The sequence below is a fragment of the Triturus cristatus genome, chromosome 7 (genome assembly GCF_964204655.1).
Source record: "Triturus cristatus chromosome 7, aTriCri1.1, whole genome shotgun sequence".
Taxonomy (NCBI): domain Eukaryota; kingdom Metazoa; phylum Chordata; class Amphibia; order Caudata; family Salamandridae; genus Triturus; species Triturus cristatus.
In genome coordinates this window covers 1,687,421,513-1,687,446,252 of record NC_140590.1, presented here as the reverse complement: position 1 = coordinate 1,687,446,252, position 24,740 = coordinate 1,687,421,513, and the positions used below count along the sequence as shown (strand labels likewise).

At 48.0% G+C, this 24,740-nt stretch overlaps 1 protein-coding gene across 1 annotated transcript; it reads right to left on the bottom strand.

The window, feature by feature from the left end:
* Nucleotides 1–8,796: 8,796 nt before the first annotated feature.
* SPSB2 (splA/ryanodine receptor domain and SOCS box containing 2) lies at nucleotides 8,797–24,718 on the bottom strand. The gene is made up of 3 exons (XM_085619844.1): nucleotides 24,343–24,718; nucleotides 22,496–23,242; nucleotides 8,797–14,242 (listed from the first exon to the last, which is right to left on the bottom strand). The coding sequence occupies exons 2-3, from the start codon at nucleotides 23,142–23,144 to the stop codon at nucleotides 14,115–14,117; spliced, it is 777 nt and encodes a 258-aa protein (XP_085475970.1). The 5' UTR covers nucleotides 23,145–23,242; nucleotides 24,343–24,718; the 3' UTR covers nucleotides 8,797–14,114.
* Nucleotides 24,719–24,740: the final 22 nt, after the last annotated feature.

The following is a 24,740-nucleotide window of genomic DNA, read 5'->3' as shown; positions in this document are numbered from 1 at the left end:
CGAGTCCAGCTCATCATGGGCACAGAAGGGGTTAAATGTGATGTTTCTCCTTGGTGGCAATTTCTTTTTGACAGAGTAAAAAAAAACAAAAAACAAATTTATATATATTTATATATATTTCCCATCAAATGTGGTCTCTAAGCGGCGCACTCTTACTGACGGTGCAGCGTTGGGATGTCAGACCACGGACCCCAAACAATGATTCACCAAATGGAGACGCTGCACTCCCAGAGGTTTTGGAACACTTCTTTATTCAATTCGCACTCCTTCAGACCCCACGACGCGTTTCGACAACAGTCTTCCTCAAGTGGGTGTGGTCTCTGATAATCGTATTTCCTCTTCCTTTATATTTGTGCACAGACCTTATGGGATATGTTTCTTACTGATCTCCGGCACAGTAATATATGACAACGTTCGGCACTCGGGATGTAAGATTATGCCTGTGGTAGCAATCACAGATTAATGAGGAAGTGAATTGGACTTTTAAACCTTGACTCCACGGTTATCAAGGGCGTACCTGCACCACATTAACGCGCATGAATACACAACACTTCATTATTTTCCCTTTAGTCACATTTAAACAAAGCTACTTGCGCGCCTTGACTGTTTATGTAGTTGTTTTAGCAAACTTTAATTAAGTAGTATTCACTGCACATGTTTTCATTAAGTGTACTCAGTCGCACTTTTTATCAATGTCTGTGAGCAGTGGTAGGACATTCTTACTGTTCAATTAACATTCACCTACATACTCCCTTTGCTCATTAAACATCCGGTGCATGTGCTTTGAAACGCTTTCTAATAACCTTCGTAAACAACTTATACATGGCCCCGGTAACGTTAAGGACAATGATCTCTCCACTGAAAACAAAAATAAAAAACATTGGGCCTGATTTTGAGGAGGTCCGTCCCGCATTACGACTTGTAAAGTAATTGTGGCGGAGTACCACCGGCTGCGCCAGGTAACAGTCATTTCCTGGCAGTGGCTGAGCTGTGCCACAATGTAGTATGCTAAGCGGGACAGTCCCGCTGAGCAGATTACGAGTTCCTGCACCGACAGCCATTTCATGGACGGAGAACTGCCATTTAAAGGCTGGCGGCGCAGGAACTAAGGGGGCGCAACCGGGCCCACATGCCACCCCCACCATAGGAATACATTCAGGGGGGCACAACATGTGCCCCCCGTCTGTATTCCCACTAAATTCCAGACGGCATGGATGTCACTGTCCATGCCGTGCCGGAACTTTATTGCTGTTTCTATTTGTGGTCCCTGTTTTCCAGGCACCGCCATGAAAGGGGGAAGGACCATCCACAATACACAAGTTAAACTCTTAATACGGCCAGGGCCGGACTGGGACCCAAAACCAGCCCCTGCAAAGTGGTTGGCCAAACCCCCAGGGGTTTGGGGGTGCGGCCGAGCTGTTTACCAGGGCCGGTTTCTGCCGATTTCGTTACAGCGGCCGATACTGCAAAAACGTCCCTGTAACAAAATCGGCCCCCAGGGGCCCAAAACCGGCCCACCGGGGAAATGCCCAGTGCCTGCTATGGCCAGTCCGGCCCTGAATACGGCAGGCGGTCCTTGTGCAGCTTCGGCACAGCAGTGCAGGCTCTCCACTGGCGCAAGTGCACCAAAGTCAAAATCAGGCCCACTGTCATTTACAGTGGCAATAGCTTTAACTTTCACAAATGCGAGACCGATTGCAAGGCAAACGCTTGTTGGTTTTGCCATTCCTCCTGCTGCGAACACAGCATTGTAGACAAAGCAACATTTAAATAACCAGTTTACTGCCTTTCAGTGCCACCTAATGTTCACTAGAAAAACTGCAGCAGAGATGTGGAAGATACACACTGATCTTGACAGACAACTAGTGTAAACAAGTATTGGCAATGCTAATCGGTCTAGCTTGTATGCAACCATAAGTGAGACAGATTGGCATTGCCAAGGTTTGTTTTTGTATGAGACATGAACATCGGATAATAAGAAAAACAGGGGCTGTGACTGATCAACGTTTCTCATGTGTACATTTCCTATATTCTACTGCAGCTCACAGTTTTGTCTGGACTGGAGCTTTGTATCCACCCTGCTTATTAGTGGTATGGATGGGCTGCTTTGACACAGGCCCTGTCATAAGCGTGCATACTCCTAATGTGACCCACCCCTTAGAGTGCCTGTTTATGGGACAGTCCAGGCCCCCAAAACAGGGCACACAACCAATCCCGTGATCCTTCACCTCACGCAAGGACTCCAGACGTTCGCGTTCTTGGCATGCTGCAGTGGCACCAAGAGAGCAGGCAGTGGAGTGCTACCTGCCAGGCAGTTGTCTCGCGACACATGGAGGGAGGGACGATGCACCAGGGCTCGGCAGTGGAACAGCCCCTGCTACTTTAAGAATCTTCCACCCACAGTCATTTACTGACTGACTGCAGGGGACCTCTCCTACCACTCACCTTTTTACCCTGACACCAAAAACCTATGGCAACCTGGCATATGGCACTTTCTCAGGTGCCACCTTTTGACAGGAAATCTGTATATTACTTAACATTACTAGACCAAAAAGCCTTTGAAAAGGATGAACATTGTGATAAACACAAAACTTGCATCATCAAAGACCTGTGTTCCTTGTGTGTTGCATGGGGATCACCTTCTGAGTGTCTGCTGCGCGCTGTGCATCTCCCAGCATGTTGTACCCAAAACACACTTGTGGTTGGTTGAGGCAATGATCAGGGGCATAGCTTCAGGGGGTGGTTGGGGTGTGATGCCCCCAGAATAAATGCATTTTTGGCTTGGTAGTTTGGTCTGGTGGCCCTAAGTCAGGTGTACTATGTTTGTGTTGGTTATTATTGTCCTCCTGATTTCACTAAGAGATTTTAACTTGCTCATTTTTTTTATCAGACACTTAAATTAATATATAGTGACTGGCTGTAGGACTTGGCCCTTTTTGCAGGGCCATCTCTAAACTTTTTGCCTTTCTCCTAGCCTTTTTTTCTGACATGGTGTTGGTGGTTTTAGGACTCTGGGCACTTTAGCACTGCTGTCCAGTGTAAAGTGCATGTGCTCTCTGTGATAAACATGGTAAGATTGGTCTACAACGGTTTGGCCTATTTAATTTACCTGTCAGTCCCTTATAAACTGGTATCTCATATGCCCAGGGCTGGTGAATTAAATGCTACTGGTGGGCTTACAGCGCTGATTGCGCCACCCACCAAAGTAGCCTTTCAAACCTACCCCAGGCCTCTGCCATTGCAGGGCCTGTGCGCGCAGTGTTATTGCCGCTGTGAAGTGGCACCTAAAGTGTGTCCCAAGTCGGTGACCCCCCTTTTACTACATATCAGTCACCCCTAAGGTAGGCCCTAGCTAGCCCTATGGGCAGGTTGCATTGCAGGTGAAAGGTAGGACATGTACCTAAAGTGTGTGACATGTCCTGGTAGTGACAGACAGCCATTTTGGTTTCTCACTACTGTGAGGCAACCCTCCCATAGAAATGCATTGAGGATTCCCTGATAAGTGTTTCAGTGGTAATTCCTAATATGAGAGGAGCAGCGTGGTCAAGTTTGGTATATATGGAATAGTGATAATAAATGCTACGTAATGGTGTACGCAGATTTATTATACCCATTTTAGAAATGCCACTTTTAGAAGTTGGCAATTCTGTGTGCTATGTGTCTGCCTGCCTGATGTGAATTACATGTCTGGCTTTGGAGTGACAGGGGCTGGTGAGGTGTGTGTGGCTCCAGGAGGGGCAGCGTGTGTTAGTGCTAGGCTGAATAGGGCATCTGCATTTGTAGTGGGGGGGGGGGGGGAGTAGTCCCCTGACCCTGAATAGGTCTGTGCCTGCCTATGTGAATGCTGGCTCCGCCCCCCTGTGGTGTGTCTGATGACGAGCCCCCACCTGACAAAGGGGAAAAGGAGCCCTGTAAACAAAGTGCGCCACACTACCCAGAACCAGCTAGGACTGGTTCCCCCAAGCCCTGTGCCAGGGCAGACATAGAAAATGTTAGTATAAATATTGGGGCTGTGACCCCATGAAAATGTTGTGCTTTTGTGCTTCCAGGCGACTTGCTGCTGCTGGGCCCCAGGAGGAACCGCAACGAGGGACTGCTTCCCTGCTGGAGGGCCCTGTGTGCTGGCCTGCCTGGGACCAGCCTTTGCCCCCTGGAACTTTGGACCTGAACGCCCTGTGTGCGCTAAAACATCTCTCCCATGACGGGGAGAGTGCTGGTGCCTTTGCAGTGTGAGTGGTGACCTGCTTCCCCCGCATTGCTGGCTTTTTGCAGGAGCCCACCCCGCATTTTTGCTCATTTATCGAGCGGGAGCCCACCCCACATTTTGCCAAGCAAGCAGGAGCCCACCCCACATTTCGGTGCGCTTTTGCAGGAGCCCACCGTGCATTTGTGCCTATTTAAAAAGCGAGTGCCCACCCCGCATTTCACCGCCGAGAAAAGGGACCGTCGCTGCCCGGAAGACCGGCATCTTGCCTGGTTGTGGGCGGAGCTTATCAGCTGGCCAATTGCAGCACGAAAGCCTGACCTGAGGAAGGCGGGGCCCCCGTGCACCGGAGGGAGCCCTGCGTGTTGCCCAGAGCGTCGGAGCCTGGCGAGTTCCAACCCGCGACTGGTGGAAGAGAGCTGGTAGCGTGGCCGGAGCGGAAGACAGGCAGCACTGCACCTGACTCGAGGCGGGGCTCCCGTGTGGTGAGGAGAGCCCCGCATGCAGTTTAGGGCAGGCCAGAGCCTCGTATGCTCACTAAACAATGAGGAGAGACAGGGACACCGCTCCAAGAGAGAAGAGCAGGGAGCCTACCCCGCCTTCGTGTGGAGTCTGCCATGGAGCCCCTGGTGAGTGAGGGGGGTTAATGCTGGCGTTCCTCGAAGGCACTTTGTCGGTGCCTAGGGTGAGCATGCGGGAGGGGGACTGCCGGGGCCTTCCCCCCTGCAGCTAGGAGAGTCCTGGAGTGGGGCTCAAGGGGTGCAGTAGTGCCCAGGGTGATGCCACAGCTGCCCCGCCAGACAGAGGGCAGCTGCAATGTTTGGGCCATTTGAGTTAGGAGTCCCGGAGAGGGGCTTCCCCAGAACCCAGTGGTGCCTGGGCTAAATTGGCACAGCTGACCCGCCAGTTGAGGGCAGCTACAAACAGGGCATTTCTTTTTGAGGTCAGTTGGTACTGTTGGTGCTGGGCACTACGAGTGCAGATCGGGGGCATTTTTCTCTTGTGTTCTCATGAGAAAGGAGTGGGATACACTTCTCTGCTCCAGTGCATTGCGCATTTGGCTTTTGCAGCCCCAGGGCTACTTGAAAGGCCCTACCTTACGCCCTGACTTTCTGGACATAGGGCATTAAAGCCCCAGTGAAAGGCCTGTTGGCCTGGGGTCATTTCAGTGTTTAGGCCAAATGTCCTACTGTGGTTTAGGCTAATGTGTATGCTGGTGACTTATTGCCTAATATGATTATTGCATACAGTGTTTTATGATAATGTCATGCTTAGGGTGTTTATGCTGATGGTTGCCAAATGTGATTTATGCAGCCTGATTGTTGCATAATGTGTTTATGCTGCTGACGCCTATTGCGTAATGTGTTCATGCTAATAAGGTTTGGGCCTAATGTGTTTTATGCCTAATGTGATAATGCTGTGGTCATTATTGTGCCAGTAGATCCTGGTTGTGTTTTAGATTTGTTACTAGTACTTTCTAAAGGTTCTGACAGTGGCCCAATTGGCCCAGTCATGTGTATATAATCCCCTGTGAATATTGCCCAGTGCCAGTTGGCACAGTGTATATTGTGTGATTGTGATTCTAATGTGTTTTGGATAATAAAAAGGCTATTTTTTTAATAACCTTTTATGGAGTTTCTTTTGTGGTGTGCCTAGTGTGCTACTGCTGTGTGTTGGGCAAACGCTTTACACATTGCCTCTGGGATAAGCCTGACTGCTCGTGCCTAGCTACCAAGGGGGTGAGCAGGGGTGATCTTCAGCATGTAACTCCCTTGCCCTGACTAGAGTGGTGGGTTCTGCCTGGCTTAGGTGCAAGCCCTAGCCAACCAGAAATCCCATTTCTAACACTGGTTTATCAAAAAAGTAGTAAATCTGTATCCATATAAGTTGTTGGGGTGGAAAAGTCCTCTGCATGACAATGGACGTGACTGCGCAACTGTACCGCTGTTTAGATCCTTAATGCTATTTTTGGGTCATAGGCAAACACAGGTCATGCGTGTGCACTCTGACATAGGCCTACACCAAGGATTGCTGTCTTTTTGGACTGGGTGGGGTGCCCAAAACGCTACCCTCATATTGATGGAGCCAGGAGGTTAGCAGCACGAGCGCAGTGGTGGACGTGTACCGTGTAGGGATCACTAGGAGAGAGCAGTCCTTTTTATGAACCTGTGTCAGGGGCCTGCAGGCTCACTCAGTAAACGCTCCACTGCTGTGTGCTCAACTCACCCTTGGCCTACATTGGTTTGGTGTGTAGTGATATGCAATGCAAGAGTGGTGTATCTGCGCTGGGTGTATGTGTGCCTGGGAAGGGTACAATGCAGGGATAATGCAGCACTGAGGGAACAGTGGTGGTGGTGAATGCACATGTGCCCATGAGTGGTACAATACATGGAGGATGTAGTGCTGTGCAGTTCATGCATGGTAAATGCATGTACTACATGTATGTGGGCCTATAAGTGGTACAGTACATGATGGGTGCAGTGTGTGTAGGCTGTATACATGCACTGGATGTATGTGTGCCTGTGAATGGTACAATACATGGAGGGCCCTGGGTTCCATTTCAGGAGACCCAGGCCTGCATGGTGAAACATGAGGAGGCGGTAGGGAGGTCCCCCCTGAAAGGTTTGGGTATTGCTACATTTCTGTAAGCTGGGTGGGACTTACACTGGTGGGGGAATGCCATGCTCCCCCTGTACACGTCATAAGGTACTCTTTGATTCAATGACGGGTCACAAGAAGGGGGCCTGGGCACATCTGAGGAAGTGGCTGGGGCTGATAAAAGAATCATAAAGAGTAAGGCTGAGGCCCTGGGCTAACTTTTTAATGCACACTTCACTGTGGCTGACATCCAGGTGTGAACTCTAGTCACTCCCATGGCCTGTGGTGGGGGTTATCAGCTTTGGAGCCGTTCCTGCTGTGACAGCCTGCTTTCAAAAGGAAGAGAGCTGAGCAGTGGACACTTCAAAAGAAGCAGACCCCGAACATAAACTTCAAAGCCTCAGACTCTAAATCACATTTAGGGCCTCATTTACAAGCCCATTGCGCCGCCGGTGAGTCACTTTTATTAACGCACCGGCGGCGCAATGGGCTTGCCTATATTTACAAGGCCATCTAAAGTCACACTGCATGATTTTCATGGCCTTGTATATATAGGCCCCATTCACGCATTACTCTGTGTGAAAGGGGTGTTCCCATACAACATCCATAAACCTGACACATTCCCAGATTTACAACGTTTTGTAAAGCTGGGAATGTGTCAGAATCCTATGACTCCCCAATGGGAGGCGTACAAGTGTTGCAACAAGAAAAAATACTTTTATTTCTCCTCGTTTTTTCCTCTTTCTATGCATGCTGTAAAATGCCATCAATTATTGTTTTTGTGCAGACAGGTGTCCCTTCCTGCACAAAAGCTATCATCCCCGCAATGCAGGCATCCTTGAAAACATGACGCAAGGGTACCTACGCTGGTGAATGGCAGCCAATTGTGCACCAGTGCAGGGGAAAGCACACAGCTGTGTCATATTGTTGTTAATATGACGCATCCCTGTGCTTTTGAATTGACACAACTTGGCGTAGCAAAGCGCCGCACAGCGTAATTGTTTTGTCTGGGGGCCTAGGCCTGCTAGTCTTCCTGAAGGGTGTGGGATCATCATCCAGGGAATCCAAGAACTCCCTATAGCAACACAAAAAGATGATAGAATGCTGAACATTGTCAAACATTCACTCCCAATTAACCCTGGGCAGAACACTACGCTACGCTCGCGGAGTGTGCGTAGTGAGCGCAACTAAGCGAATCGCACGTAGCACAGTGCAAAAACGTGTAGCATAGTGGGAATTTTTTGCTCGCTCGCGGTCCTCAACGTCAAGTTGGCGACCGTGAGCGAGCAAAAACAACATCCCGGTGAGACTTTTTCCTCGTTCACGATCGGCAACATCAAGTTGCCGATTGCGAGCGTGGAAAATAAACCTCCCGGCGAGATTCTCAATGCTTGGAGGTCAGGTTTCTCATTGCGAGTGGTTGCGTATGCTCGCGACCGCTGGCGATGAGAAACTACCAGTCTGCGTTGAGAAAGCTGCCGCTCGAGTACAAATCTACTCGAGTGGGAGAAAACAACCGCTTGCACTGTGCATGATGCCGTTCGCAATGATTGCACAGTGCAGACAAGCATCCGGCACTGTGCAATCATTGCGAACAGCATTTCCCTACCACACTACGCAGTTCGCTTAGCACGACGTAGTGCAAAGTGCGAGTAGGATAGCGCGACTACGCGAACTACGCCCAGGGTTACTCCCAGTCACAGATCTGGGATAAATCCATTGTTTTATTGCTCCCCATGCCACCCCAGTTTGGACCCACCCATATGCACATCAGCCTTGACCATGCCCCCCATGGGAACAGTCCAGCCCGAATTGTCAGGCCAGGTCCTCCCTGGACTGGAAAACAGACATCCTGGTACCAGTTTTGGGGTATCACCCCTCATCAGCCCGGCTAGCTTGAATCGAGTGGCATAACGAGCATGGGACCTACGTCTGGGCAGGAGACCTTATCAATTCCAAAGCAATCTTTTTATTTAAGCAAATAAAACCATCAATTTATTATTTGGCATTTTATTAACAATATGCATAAAATACAGCAATAAATATCTATTTACAATATATCATAAAAACAGTCATTTCAACGGTTATTAATCAGGGATTCATGTAATTATTACACATTCCATGAAATTACTGTCGACTTAGCACAGTACCGGAGCACCACACAGATTGTGGGTAGCACCCTCTCTTTGGTCAGAAGTTGGAGTTTGGTCGTTTAGGTAAAATATGTGCACCTGGGCACTCATCTACATCCCCAACCTTCCCAATCTGCTGCTCGTTAGCTGGGTCCCTGGTTCATAACAGGGTATGTGCCGGGGCCTACCAGCCTCCCTTCTTCCCCAACCTCAATCTGCTCCCTCAGTACAGCGTTGCCAAAACACTGCTTTTGTACAATAAATGGGAGTGTGATTAAAAACAGAAGATCGAGGGCAACTACCGTGTCCCTTCCGAAGCACCGTGCCTCTGATCGCACCTCGGAGGGTAAACGTACGTCTACAACTTTTCAAAAGCAATCACATGCTTAGCACTGCCAAGTGCCACACATCACATGTTATCCTAACGCATTTTAAGGCAAGTCCCCGCATCACCGCATTCATAATTATCAGACATTTATAGTGCTTCTTTACTTGTTAAGGAGCTGTCAAAGCAATAAGTGCCCAGCCAACACTCGTTTGTTTACCCTTTTAATATTTATGTCAGGCGCTCCTCTTAGATACATTGTCTCTGGCCCCCGCATCCTCTGTGCTGCTGTACTTGGGTTGTGCGCTCTTTCTTTGCAGGATTTAATTAATTTTACAATCACAGTGCAGGATTCAACTTTTAAAATCAGAGTGCAAACATTTTTTGAAACACATTTAAACAATTAACAGCACCACAAAATATGCTTCCTGCTCGTGAGGCTCAATAAGTATTCTAGCGGTGAAGCCTAACCACCGACAAATGCACATAACATAAGTGGTAAGGCGTTCATACAAGACCCTGTGAACGCCATGCTTTACATTGAGAAATCCCGGAGGAGGCAGCCTTCTGGAGCTCTTCTCCAGGGCCGGCTTCCCAGAGGACTTTTGCCGGGGAACAGAATTGCCAAAGCCTCTCCAGTGCACTTTGGACCTAGATACGTAATTGCGCCTGCATTTCCTGTTGGGTTAGCCGTAAGCAGGGAGTGTCAGAGACGTTTTAATGCATGGGCAAAGTGGGCTCTGTCCCAGGGCCCCAGCCTTTCAGGGGGCCCCTGATAGAGCCAGCTCTGTTCTGCAGAGTCTTGCCCTGGTGACCTTGACTAATTTTTATACAGATTGTTGTAAACAGCATGTTTCTATTATTTATTTTTAAGGTGCGAATGTCTATTACAGATACTTTGCAGACAGAATGTGTTTATGAGTCGTGCAACATCCATATAAAAAGTTTCTTTTAGATTTATACAAAACCTATCGTATGAGAAATGGGAGGGTGCTACAGAAATTATTTCCAATAATACTGTGAACTGCTGATGTTACAATATTGAAAACACACATCACTATCTCTGAATATTAGATGCAAGCACACTTAGAATATGACCAAAGAGGGCATGAAAGAGCTGAAACTGGGTCATAAAATCATGGCTGTTCCGAACAGGGGCCCCCAAAATACATCTGGCCCAGGGCCCCCAAAATCCTTAAAACATCTCTGGAGAGTGCAGCACTTTGCCCAATTCTGATAGCCGCTTGCACCAGCATTTAACTTTAGATCCCTTTCTAGCGGGGGATTATGCGACTCCAAAGCTCGCACAAGATTATTCTCTAAGCGGAATCAAACCTTAAGTTTTATTTATGTCATTTTTTGTGTTCAACCACTGTGCCCCAATGGGTGGCGTCGTACGACCTCGGCAACATAATAGATGGGTCATTTCGGCACCCCGGCAACCACGTGTAGTGGATACACAGCGGGCCTTCTCCGCGGCACATTGCACTGAGCCAGGTTTTTAATATGAATGTAAGTGCTGCACGCAAGACAAGCGCCCGGACCTCTGCTGTGCACTTTCTGCAGTCATCTGAACTGTCAGTGCAGGGCACACAGTGGCAGCCTGGCCAGCACACCCAGACTGCAGCAGGAAATACCCAGCTCACCCCTACTTGTGCACCTAGGCTCTGCTGAAAATAGGCGGGAGACAAGACAGTGACATCTCATTCATGTAAGTAAACCCTGGCCTGAGTCAAGCTGTTCTCCATCGACAGCAAGAAGCATTCAAGCCAATAGACCCGATTTTAAAGCCAAAAATGGCTTTATTTCGTCTGTCTCCCACCTGAAATTGCCTCTGCTTCAATAGAAGTCAATGGATGAAATGTATTCTCCAAATTATTCTTTTAAACCATTCCACTTTCCTCTTCTTAAATTTTGGCCTGTATGAAGAAGTCACGTACGACAGGAGGAATAGCGGTAGGAGAAGCAAAGACAGCCAGGCCACCGAGAGTCCGAAGCCAGGCACTGAAGCGCACGAAACACGAGAGATGGATCGTTTATTGAAGTTTAAGATCAGAGTCTGGGTCACAGCAGCTTGATTTTGCACACAAGAAAGTGTCACTCATAAATACACTGAAATTATGAAAATGTCACACATAAGCAATCTGAAACTTTGGCAGCTACGTATACTTGACCGCAATCTGAGGGGACAGAAACTCCGAATTCCAAAGTGCAGTGTGCAGTACAATTGTGCAAATCCTGCCATTTCACCATGGCGGGAAATCTGAACTAATCTGCGAAACATTTGTTGCACAACACTGCCATCTAGCGGAACTTTCTAACAGTTCAGCTGCTTTCGCAAGCGTCTGTTTTACCTTGCCCCCATCATATTAACTTTGGTTTCTCTACAGCAAAACAAAGCGAAGCAAAATGTATACTTTAACTTGCAAAACCGTCATCCTTTTCAGGGAGGCGAGGTGAAGTGAAAACGTTTGCAAACGTCAATCATCTGCAAAGTTTTACACATACCTTGTTAAGGTTGCAAAAAAACTACAACTTTCCACTCCTTTATTCATTATTAAATACCTGTGTCACCAGACCACACCATTTCCAGTCCAGTTTTTTTGTTTCTATGTATGTATGTTAAATTGGTACAAATGAATTAAATCAAGGCCACAGCTACCAAGACACACAGATTTGTTAAATTGAAACTGAAGACTAGACAGAGGTTTTCTAGTGAAAGGGATTACTACATATAGTGCAGTTTTGAGGTCACCGTATCCCATACACACTAGGCACAGCTTTTCACACATCAACAGGTGCTAAAATGTAATTGGACATGGGGACACCTTATTGCAAGCAGCATGGGGGTGGGGAGCCAGATTTGTGGCCGCCCTTGGATATGTGTGGAATAAATCCCAGGAAGAGTCATTCGAGTGCATGAGGCAGGAACCTGCACACCCAAGGTAATTAAACTGCACACATGCACCCCCACCCTCACAAACTGCACACATGCACCCCCACCCTCACAGACTGCACACATGCACCCCCACAGACTGCACACATGCACCCCCAGCCTCACAAACTGCACACATGCACCCCCACCCTCACAGACTGCACACATGCACCCCCAGCCTCACAGACTGCACACATGCACCCCCACAGACTGCACACATGCACCCCCAGCCTCACAAACTGCACACATGCACCCCCACCCTCACAGACTGCACACATGCACCCCCAGCCTCACAAACTGCACACATGCACCCCCACCCTCACAAACTGCACACATGCACCCCCACCCTCACAGACTGAACACATGCACCCCCACCCTCACAGACTGCACACATGCACCCCCACCCTCACAGACTGCACACATGCACCCCCACCCTCACAAACTGCACACATGCCCCCCCAGCCTCACAGATGAGAGAGACCATCTCTTTGCACTGACAATTGACCTTGGCTTTGCTGATTCTTGCACAGAGGTCCTGCTCACCCAATTCTGCTTTTTCCTGCGGCTTCATCTGTGCTACTAGCTTCATTGATGAACACAAACACCTTTATCATTTTTCCACGTAGGGGAAATGGTCCTAAACGAATTTGATTCTATGGTAAAGTTACAATATCTATTAAGTTCACCAACTCAATTGTCTTCTTCCCATAAAAGCCAGACCATCAACTTTGTTGATTGAATGAGGTATTCAAGGTAGTGTTAAGCTAAGCTGTTGGCTAGTGTCCTCCATTTGAGGACTTGCCAAAGATCTATGGGCTTCATGAAGGATGTAAGGTCCCTCCTTACTTAATTCAGGCCCTGGCTAGACCCGGCACCCAGGATAATTGCTCGCGGCTGGCTCAGTGTCACCAAAGATAGAGGATCCAGTCCTAGGCTTTTGTTTACAAATTATTGCTTTATGTGTGTTAGTTCAATTGGATCAACTGAACTGGAACAGAACTTCAGCTCCCAGCATGCACTATACTGGTAAACGAAAGCCTAGCAGTGCAGCACTGCATCCCTGGTGACATTGGCTCATCTGATAAACTTACTAGAATAAGATCAACACAAACAGCTCTCCCCCTCAAAAGAGCATTCGCTCCCCCACAAGACCCAGTGGGTGTTTTGTTACTCTCAAACTTTGGTTCCATTGCCACAATTTCTTCTTGCGTAATATGTGGCTCCAGTTTTTCGAAAGCAGATTTCGGGGCTGGTCTGCCATTCTGCCACACTGGCATTTTCCTGGCAAGCTGCAGGCTAGATGGCTGGTTTTTAGTGCATGATGGACTGGCATGACCCAACCAGGCCCCATCACCCAGCTTTACTTGTGAGGTTCTGCAGCGTGGGGCGGATTGACCATTACCCGCCAGGGCTGATTTGGCATCCAGACCTGCTCTAGTCGTCCATCTTTTATTTCATCAAAGAAAACATTGCGTTTCTCTTGGTTGTCCTAACCCCAAAAGTGACATCTCCCATCCCAATGTGAGTCCGTGGCACATTTCTTCACCTCAGATGGTGCAACTCTCCCCCGACGAGGTTTCTCACATGGGCAGTGAATAGCCCCATCCTTTTGAAAAGCCTTCTTTCTCTTTTAGCAAGTACAAAAACAGTTTGTTCTCCCTCTCCAGGGTTGTTCTTTGACAATGTGAGCCACTGGGTGATTCCTCTCATGCCAGCTCGAATCCCTCTTCCCACTGGGTTCAAAAGCAGCATTTCTTATAGCAATAAAGAAAATTGGATTTTTTTGTCCTTGCCTATCCAATATTGTCCATTACCACCCACAAAGAGTCAAAAGGAGATCCCTGCACCACAGACTTTGTCCCCAGCATGGATTTCTCTCCCTTGAGGGGCAAATAAGGAGGTACCGCAGGGAGGACGCTGTCACCGGAACTCCAGGTACCTCTTCAGTGGGTTGGGCAGAGGAAGACTCTGGACCCGATGAAGGCCACTGCTCCCCATGGCTTGGTGGATCGCCTTCCTGCAGAGCTGCATCAGAGGCCGGGGTTCACCTGAAGAGAGAGAAGAAAAGGGAAGGTTAGGAGCAGCACAGACCATACAAATTGAGTCTCTGAGAACAGACTACCGAATGACTGTCACTTGCTAAAGAATGAGGTCTAAGGGCCTGATATACAGGTCGGTGGATCCTCCGACTTGAAGAGGGACTGCTGAACACTCAGTTGGAGGATTCTCCTCCAGTGCTAGGGGCATTATCCAGTATTGAGGATGTAATACCACCACTGGTAGTACTGTGGGGGCAGACACATCAGTGCTAGTATCATGGAAGTAATTCTACTAGTGGTAGTACTGTGGAGGTAATTCCACCAGCGGCAGGAACATGGAGGTAATTCCACCAGCTGAGGGAGTAGCCGACAAATTAAAATACCCCCCGCTTTGATCCATACCTCGAATGCCATTGGGTGAGCGAAGCGAGTAAGCCCTTCCAGCTCTAGAGCAGGTCCCTTATTAATGCCTTGTGTTCATCTTCAAGCCTTTCATATGGACATCCATCTCTTCATCTTTTCATACTTCCATCCATCCTTTCACCATTCCATCCATCTATCCACCCATTCATTATTGGCTTCCATCCATCCTTCCACTCACCCTTCCAAACATTCATACATCCTTTTTATCCATTCATTTATCTTCATCCATCCACCAATTCACCCTCCTTTTATCCATCCAGCAGTCCATCCTTCCACAACTCCATCCAGGGGACCACTCATCCATTCACCCATTCATCCAAACCTTCATCCTTACAGCCACTTTCTTCCTCTTACTCCTGCAAATATTGTTTTATCCTTCATCCATCATTCCATTCGCCCTTGCATCCCTCCTTTCATCCTTTTTACCCTTCTTTCTCGTGTCTTCCTTATTTTCATATGCCCTTCTGTTCACTCTTCCTTCCAGCCTTCTCTCTTCCTCTCTCTCGCCCTCCCTTTTCCTCTTCATTTCTATGTTATTAACTTTCATTTCTTGACCTCTGTTATCATTGTCCCGTATTTTTGTATTTTTAAGAGTTTTTGTCTGCAGAGTTGCAGACAAGAAAGGCTCATAAATAACTCACTGTCTCTCACAGTGCCTCGTGTATACTCCATGTCCTGTCTCTCACAGCGCCTCATGACTACTCCATGCCTCTTGCTCACAGTGCCTCATATCTACTCCACGCCTCTCTCACAGTGCCTCATGTATACTTCATGCCTGTCTCTCACAGTGCCTCATGTCTACTCCACGCCTCTCTCTCAAAGTGCCTCATGTCTACTCCATGCCTTTCTCTCACAGTGCCTCATGTCTACTCCATGCCTCTCTCTCACAGTGCCTCATGTCTACTCCATGCCTGTCTCTCACAGTGCCTCATGTCTACCCCATGCCTGTCCCTCACAGTGCCTCATGTCTACTCCACGCCTCTCTCTCAGTGCCTCATGTATACTCCACGCCTCTCTCTCAGTGCCTCATGTATACTCCATGCCTGTCTCTCACAGTGCCTCATGACTACTCCATGCCTCTCTCTCACAGTGCCTCATATCTACTCCACGCCTCTCTCTCACAGTTCCTCATGTGTACTCCATGCCTCTCTCTCACAGTGCCTCATGTCTACTCCATGCCTCTCTCTCACAGTGCCTCATGTCTAATTCACGCCTGTCTCTCACAGTGGCATACTGTCTAGTGCACGCCCTGTCTCACACAGGGGTCAGCGTTTACTTCACATCCTGTCTCTCTCAGAGTCTCTCAATGTCTTCTGCACTACCTCACAGTGGTTAATGTCTACTTCACGCCTGCTACTCACAATGGCTCATGTCCAATGCGCACCCTGTCTCTCACAGGGATCATTATTTAATTAATTGTCTGTCTCTCATGGTGGCTCAACATTAACTGCACTGCATGTCTCTCACAAATGTTTTAATGTCTACTGCACTGGCTGTCTCTCATACTGGCTCATGCCTATTGCACTGCCTGTATCTCATAGCATGTGTCTGTTCTGAAGGACCCTCAGCACACATCTTTCTTTTTTATAACGGATAGGGTTTAGAGGGGTTTCTAGGACCTAATGTCAGCACACATGCTCCCCTAGGTTGGCAGTGGGTTCAGAAACCCTCTTCCAGTCTTCGGTTTTCACTTATGACCCTCTAGCCAATCACAGCACTTCAAAGTGCATTTGAACTTGATTGGTCAACATCTGCTGCATCGAGCGTTCTTAGCCTCCTAGAGGCGCGCGCTCCACCTCTCAGGATGACTGCTTCGGACAGGAGCCAATCATTGTTTGCGCTGCTCTTTAACACCGCACACTGTGCAGCTTAGGTTAGGTCTGTAGCGACGGCGGGAAAGTTTCCCAATGGAGTGTTATGTAAACCCTTTATTGAAGGTGAATCTTTAGGTCAAGCCTAGCGGCAGGGCGCATGCGCTACTCTCTCCGTGAAGCATGCTGTAATCAAGTATGCTGTGGAAGCCCCGCCCACTCTCCTCCCATATTTTTCATTGGCTGGTGTCATTGTCCTTGGTAAATGCTGGCTTCCAATTCATTATAAGGCTCGTTAGTCCCTCCTTGTTACTGCCTTGTCGCTATTTGTTACCGCCCATAAGGACTGGACCTTTTGCTTGGCACATTACACGGACTGCTTTATCTAGTGAGTGAGCTGATAGGGACAATGGCGGCTGCTTTATTTTGTTGAATTTGCATGTTGAGCGCAGCGCCCGCTTCAGGGACACCGCGCTCTGATTTTTTTAAATTTTAAACTTTAATACTGAGCGCGGCACCTGCTTCACGGACACCGCTCTCGGTTTATTTTATTATTATTTTTAAATTTAATACCAAGCGCGGCGCCAGCTTCAGGGACACTGCGCTCGGTTTCATTATTTTTTAATTAACTTTAGTAATGAGCGCGGCGCCCGCTTCAGGGACACCATGCTCATTTTTTACTTTAATGAGCGCGGCGCCCGCTTCAAGGACACCGCGTTCTACAATGCAATAGGTGTCGCTTTTGGTATTGTAAATAACAATGCCAATAGCTCAAAAACCCGCAGTTGGGAGACCTATTGCATTGTAAATGCTTGTTTTGGTTTGGTTATCAGTTCACAGGCGGGACAGTGACGAGTGACCTCTTCCAGTCCTAAACACTAACAGTCCGATCCACGCCTGGACCACAGATCTGAGATGTGGTCCAGGGGTTTTTCTGCCAACTCCAATCCTGGGTTCTAATCCCAGCTTCGACTGTGAAAAACTGTGTGACTTTGGCAAATCATTTACTGTCCTGTTACCTATCATTGTAAATCTGTGTTAATCTGTGCGTCACTGTAAAATTCAAATGTTTGAATCTCAGATTGATTACATAATCTTGCATCGTCTGCCAGCACCCCAAAATAACGTACTCGGCTCTGCTGCCTCCCAGCTAGGCGTGTGCTACAGGAATACTGATTCCTACGCCCTGCTGAGGGAGTGATGCAAGCCCGTAATGCCACATTATGTTATTGTACGCACTTTATAGCGCGCAGGGCATATACAATAGTTTCTTGCCGCTAGAAACTGCCAGGCGTTACCAGTACACATAGAACACAATTTATGCTACTGAAAAAGGCAATCCTTCAACTTTCAGCTGAAAAGAAGAGGGTTATTATTGTTTTTGTAATGTGTTCCTTGACCAAAGGAAGTTACAGAGCCAGTGACTGTTTGTAAGAAATGTGGTTAATTAATTGTCCTAGGACACAAGTGCTTATTAGAAGAGGTGAGTCTGCAGGTGTGTGTGGAATACCTTGGACTGCCTCAGGCAGTGTCTTCGAGCTGCTAGGGAGGGACCGCGCATCTTATGGGTCAGGTAGGACCGCACTTGGCCTACTTACCCGGGGCCGACAATAGGAGGACCTGCGCTGGCAGTTTGGGGTGGACTGTTCTTATTCGGAGCAGGGTCAGTACTGATTTCCAAAAAGTGGCCTCTGTCTAAAATGGCGCAGTGGGTGAAGTGCGATGGGTTGGGATGCTACCCAGAGTGATTGTCAGTGCTTTGGACTATTTGAAGCATCCCTCCCCTCACCATTAGGGTGCCCCATGAACAAAAGGGGCATCAAGAGGCCGGCTGTGCAGATGAACGTGGCGGACACTAAGTGCTCCATCTCCATTCTTCTGTACCCCTTCCTTTTGATGTGACCCACTATACATTTGTCATTCTCTTTCTTATAGAACATTTCTGCCATTAATTGGAGACATTGACTGGTATCCTTTATAGCTTTTCTATTTATTCTGTTACAGTTGCAAATAAGGGATGGAAATTGTGTATGTATTAGTTGTCATATAGTTGGCATTAAGCTCAAGCAAGTACATTGGAGGATTTAAATATGATAAGACTGGGGGCAAAAATCAATCTGTCCTCTTAGATCGCACTGATCCCTTGGGCCCCATGGAAAGGCTTTAGACATTATTGTAATCCGGCTCACGGTAATTATAAACCAGACCTGTGTACATGTCGTTGACTCTTTATCATGAATATTTTATATTAAATATGAATTTTAGTGGATATGAGATCATGTTTTACTTTTATGAAGGAAATTATGCAGCTAGATTGGGTCAGATCGAGGCACGTGGCACTTTAGTAAGGTATATTGTGCTGACTACCTGACTATCTCTGATTTTAGTGTTAATGAAGTATTTGAAAAATTAGACTATTGTCGTTGATTGTTTATTTTATGCTTAATTATTATGGTTTTAATTAACTATACAATAAAATACTACTACTACTACTAGTTGTCATATAATGATGTACCTGTATGTGAACAGTTTGGTGCTTTCCTTTAAGTTTTATTTATTTTTATTTTTTTAGTTTTATAAAGTGCAAACTTAGCCCGAAGGCATTAGAGTGCTTTACAGTTTGCACAGCAACATTACAAGGTACAGGGTACATAAATACAAAATACAGGTTACAAAAACACAATAGTTGGTGGAAAGAGTTCAGCGGTATTGGTGAGTGTTTAATACAGGGGTAAGATGTGTAAATGAACAGTTTCGTCCACAGGTGGCGAAGTTCAAGCTCATTGGGGGGTGGGGGGTGGAGACGTGTATCCAAGTACACTGATTGTTTTAGGAGGTACGGTTTAGGACTTTGTTGAGGAGAAGAAGTTTGAGGTTTTCCGTGAAGTGTGGGAAAAATGGAGTGGTGCGAAGATGTTGTGGCAGGGCATTCCAAATTCTAGGTGCATTCCCAGAGAACGAATGGGTGTGTGATTTTTTTTCTTGAATTTAGGTGGAATTAGGAGTAGAGCTTCGCAAAGGCCCTTTCGGCCAGCTTTTGATAGTTTGATTGCGAGGTACACAGGTTTTTCAGTGTAGAGAGCTTTATGGGTTATGCAGGCTATTTTGAATATACGTCCTGCTTCGACTGGTAGCCTGGTAGCCGGTTGAGCTTTTAAGGTCTCGTCTGACCCAGCGCATGCGCTGGTCTGGTGAGACTTATTGAGAGGGCTCCAAAAAGTGCTACCAGGCCACCCTAGAGCTATAGTGCATGTGCGCGGGCGCTTTGATGTTTGATCACGATCACTTTCACTTTTGCTGCCGCTTTGCATAGCCAATAGGTCTCGATTTTGGGACCTTATAAGTATTTAGTTATGCAACTGTTGCATGGCTAAACACTTATAAGGTCCCAAAAGCGAGACCTATTGGCTATGCCAATGCTTGTTTAGTGTGCAGGTGATATGGTCATAGCGGCTCTCCCCAGAGACTTGACATTAATATGTTTATGCTGTATACTCTGTGCATAATTTATTTGAAATTTTGATAAAAAGATTTAAACCCTTAGTGCTTAATCTCTTTTGCAAAAACCAAGAGGTGACACGATGTACCAGATGAATGGCTATGTCCATCTTTCTAGAGTTTTTTTTTTAATTAATGGACGTTGATTCAATTTTAGTAAGCAGCTCAAGTGTCCCCAAATTAACCACTAGTGTTCTACTGATAGGAGCACTGTGTATGTGAAAGTGCTGTGTGAAAGCCAATAGAATCCTATTTTTATTTTGGATTTTTTTATGTTTTGGGTTTATGAAGCACTCTAATGGCGACGTTTCTAGGGACTTCTATGTGTACAGGTGCCAAGACAGACAAGCATTTGCATAGCCAATAGGTCTCGCCTTTGGGACCTTATAAGTGTTTAGCCATGCAACAGTTGCACAACTAAATACTTATAAGGTCCCAAAAGCGAGACCTATTGGCTATGCCAAGCGGCCGCGAAAGTGAAAGTGATCGCGATCTCGATCAAACATCAAAGCGGCCGTGAAAGTATTTGCGGTAAAGCGCGCGCGCGCCCGCGCACCTGCACTGTAGCTCTAAGCTGGCCTGGTAGCACTTTTTGGAGCCCTCTCAATAAGTCTTGCCAGACCAGCGCATGCGCTGGGTCAGGCGAGACCTAAAAAACGAACTGCATCAGGGGTGTAGGGAGGCATGTTGGTGCTGTGGACCTGGTTTGTTGATGTGTGAGTGGCGCTCACATGAGCTATAGTGGTATTTCACGATGTAAAGGGCAGCACTGATCACCTCGAGTGCTTCGTTTGTGTAGGGCTACAACTGGACCACTGCCCAGCACAAAACTGCTTTGTGCTATAAAGGCAGACTCTCTGCTAATTTATGCAAAGAGGGCGTGTCTGTAGCAGACTTGCATAGGTGCCAGATCACCTATAATAGCCACACCTGGTGTGCATCAAAACCTTATGCCGAGTGAAGTGAACTGCAAATGAGCGGGCAAGTACTTATCAATGTGCAATACCTATGTGCTAGAAGTGGACATAGGGGAAAGCAGACATCTAACATGGCTTCCCTTCTGCAGATTTGTTTGCAAGAGAAATTGTGGCTGTTGTGCAGTGGTGCACTGTGTTGCATCAAACTAAACTGCCTTTTTTGCACAAGTGACACATAAGATCAGCAGCAGACAACTCTGTAAACTTGGGGCTGTTCAGTTTTCTGTCTCTTGTGTTGCTCTTCTTCAGGTGTTGTGTCACGGATAGCATCTTTGGCCTTTTTCTCTCTTATTTTTTGTCACTGTCGGAGACTGCACCAGGAGTCAACTTGGGTTTCTAATTCAGAAGACTATTCGCATATTGTTGTTTCTTCTGGACTGACCTATTGGTACTTATGGTACTGCTGCACTGCCCTCCCCTGCCTTGCCACCCTTCAGTCTCTCACCCGCCAACACAGCTCTCCTGTGACCCTTTTAGTTCTCATCTATTAGACAGCGAATGTGTTGTCTGTTGTGGGACGTATTGTTATCTTACAGTGGGCGTAGAACCCCCCCCCCCCCCTTCAATTACCTATCATTTGTTGTTGTCATTGTCACTCATTTGCTTATTCCTCAGCTGAGTAGGCTTTCCTTCCTCATCTTGTGTTTGTTCCTCTCTTGGAGCATGAACACATTACTGTGTCCTTCCACTGCTTGCTTTTTCATGAGCGACTTTTTTCTTTTTGTTTAAGCACTTTAAGAGAGTATATGTGTTTTCCATCTGTCTCTCTTGTGTGCTGCTCTCAGCCCCTCCATCACGCACAGTGTACTTCTCTCTCATCCAAGTCCACCTGCTTTGCCTTTCTCACCCACGTGCGTTCTCCCAGGCAACTCCATGTTGCAGTCTTTTGCCCGTTGGATCTGACACACACCTCTCATGTTGCTTCCCTCACCTTCAGCCACCAGTTTTACCTCTGATACCACCCCCAACCCTATGTTCCTTCCACCACCCACCCACGCCCCTTTGTTACTTTGGAGCCCGCCTCTTCCGTCCTTGCTCCTTGTTGCTACCCCCAACACTACCTTTAAAAAAACAAATTATAATAATAGATCCAATTCAGATCAGTAACTAAAAAGAAAAAAAATGAGGCTGCGTCTAATGCTTTTTCTTTTTGTTCTAGATCCCTTTGGGTACAGTATCAGGGATGCTGTGCCACAGAGCTAATACCATGGGCAAAGCCAGTAGATCCCAAAGGTGAGACACATCAGTTTTGTCAGTGCTTGGTTTGACCTTCATATTCCCAAAGTAACATTTTTCTACTGCTAACCTCAAAATATTCATATAAATCAAAGCTTTTACTTGAAATTGCTCTGGAAGCAAGATTGTAATGTCAGAGGGCCCTCATTACAACTTCACAGCACCCATTGCATCTCTGCTGGTTCCACACTTCCCATCCACTCTGTGCACTTATCTAGTAATGTGCATGGACCCCACCCTGCTGCAGAGCCCTCTCCTGCCACAATAGCAGCCTGGCACCACTCTGCCCCCCTCACCATGTGTTCTCATGCCCTTACCTTTCTGGTGTCCGATGTAGCGGATGGACACCTCGCAGTGGCCCCAGACCGCGCTAACTGCTGGGTACAGTGTCTTTCCCTTCAAGCCATGGAAGGCTGTGCCCAGGTACTCCCCGTTCACCATAAACGCCAGTCTTCCATCCTCCATGTCCAGCACCACCACCACCTTATCTGGCAGCTTCATCAGGGCATTGCTGGGGCGTGCCACAGGGTAGGGCGCTCCTGGCCTTCCGCTGACGTTGTGGCACAGCTCCTTCCGGCTCAGGTTCCAGCCCCAGGATTGTGCATTGTCCCCAAGAAGGCTTGTGTAGCCTTCCGCCTGCAGCGGGGCACAGCTGGTGGCCACACCGACCATGGCATGCGTACCCCGCTGGCCAGCAGGCCATTGGATCTCCCAAGCATGCAGACCATGAGAATAACCACGCCGGCCACGCACGACATCCGAGAACTGTGCTCGGGGCTTGCGCCATATTGACAGGCCCTCGTCTTTGACGACCATGTTCAGCGAGCAGTCTTGCATGTTCCAGCCATTCTCCAGCTGCTCCCGGAGGCTGGCAGGCTCCTTCGACAGCAGCTCCACCAGTCCATCTGGTGGGTTTGGGTCAACGATGGGGGCCCTCGGTGGCATGACAGACACATGTAGGCCCATGACGGCAACAAAAGTCTCAGTGGCAGCACCCAGGGTGTCTTTGCATGGCCTTCTTCAGGCAGCTGTGGTGCCACAAAGGCTTTCTCTTCAAGCAGCACCTAGAACAGAAAGAGGCAGTGAGAAGCTGAGCAACAGTAGGCATGCCATGCACAGAGCCATCTGAAAAAAGAGCCTAGAGAGCTTTCACCCACCACCCACACATGAAATAAGGGTAAAAATAATGCCTTGGGTCACTGCACGTGTCAGGCAGTGGTTAATTTGTGCCTTTGGCATCACCTGCACTTTTGTATGGGGCATGGGACTGTTTGCCACCTCTTGCAGTGACCCAGTCTAAGTAGAGGAAACAGTGGTTTAGTCCTTCTTTTGTTTCTAACTGGCATAGAAATAAAAGACAACCAATACAATGATCTTTCACTAATCTGGCGTGGTGGCGCCCATTTTACTCCTGTGAGCCACAACAGAAAATAAAAGTAGGACTATTTCTCTCGCTCAAGCTCTTTACGCCAGCAACGACGGGGCAGCATGCAGAGGTGGGCAGAGGCTCCTGGTGGTATCGGTGCCCCAACTGCAGATTGAGTTCTTCCTCCTCTGCTGCTCAGGAAACATTTAGGGGAACGGTTCTTATATTTTTACAAACAGAGCACTGATATCAAGGATGGCCTTATATTCTGGCATACCCAGCCGACTGAGAGAGGTTAAAGGCCAACAAAATCATTTCATGGAAAGAAAGCAAATATTGACTGCCAGAGAGTCGGTCCCTAGAAGAAAATGTGGACAGGCTGCAGTCTCAAAAACAACTTTTAGAGCGCTGTCCCCGAGCACACGTAACTCACTGCTTAAATTAAGAAAAAGGTAATGGTTTTCTGAGATATCCCACATTCCTAACACAAAAAAATAATTAAAATTATTAATAACACTCAAGGAGGACATTTTGATTACCCGGTGACAGTGAAGTGTGCAGCTGCGGGTGTGCGGACCAAGTTAACCAGGAGGCTGGTTTCTATTTGTGGTCTAAATTCTGCGCGGGGAGCAAGGGGTGGGGGGGGGGGGGCCTCTTGGTGGCAGTGCAGGAGCCCTGGGCGTGGAGTGTTGTCTCCTAGGATAGTGACCCACCCTGGCTGTGGAGGGGGTCCTGGCTGAGGGGATGGTGCAGTGGGGGCCGACCGTGCCACTGTGGGGAACCCTGCGATCTGCTCACCTGCGTTACTTGTTGAAGGGGGTCCCCCTGCGTGGCTCCCTTGGAGGGGCTCTGAGTTCGGGCACCCTCTCTGGAGTCGATGTAACCCCTGCTCTCCCTACGCCGCGTGGCTCGCCGCTCCTGTGACCTGCTGTTGTTTCACCTGTCTGGACCGGTGTGTATATACCAGCCTCCGCCCGGGCACGCCTCCAAGGCCGGGGAACCGGTTCCACGTGTTTACCACGCCTGTCATCTGCGCAGCAGCTCCGGGAACACCCGGCCCCGCCGGCCTCCGGGTTAATGCGCCTCCTGCAGAGATGACTTAGGAACCCCCGGCTGGCAGGCATTGGTGTCAGTCAATTCTGGCTTGCCAAGGTTGCCACTAGCAGTCTCCCCTCTCCAGTAGCCGACTCTTTACC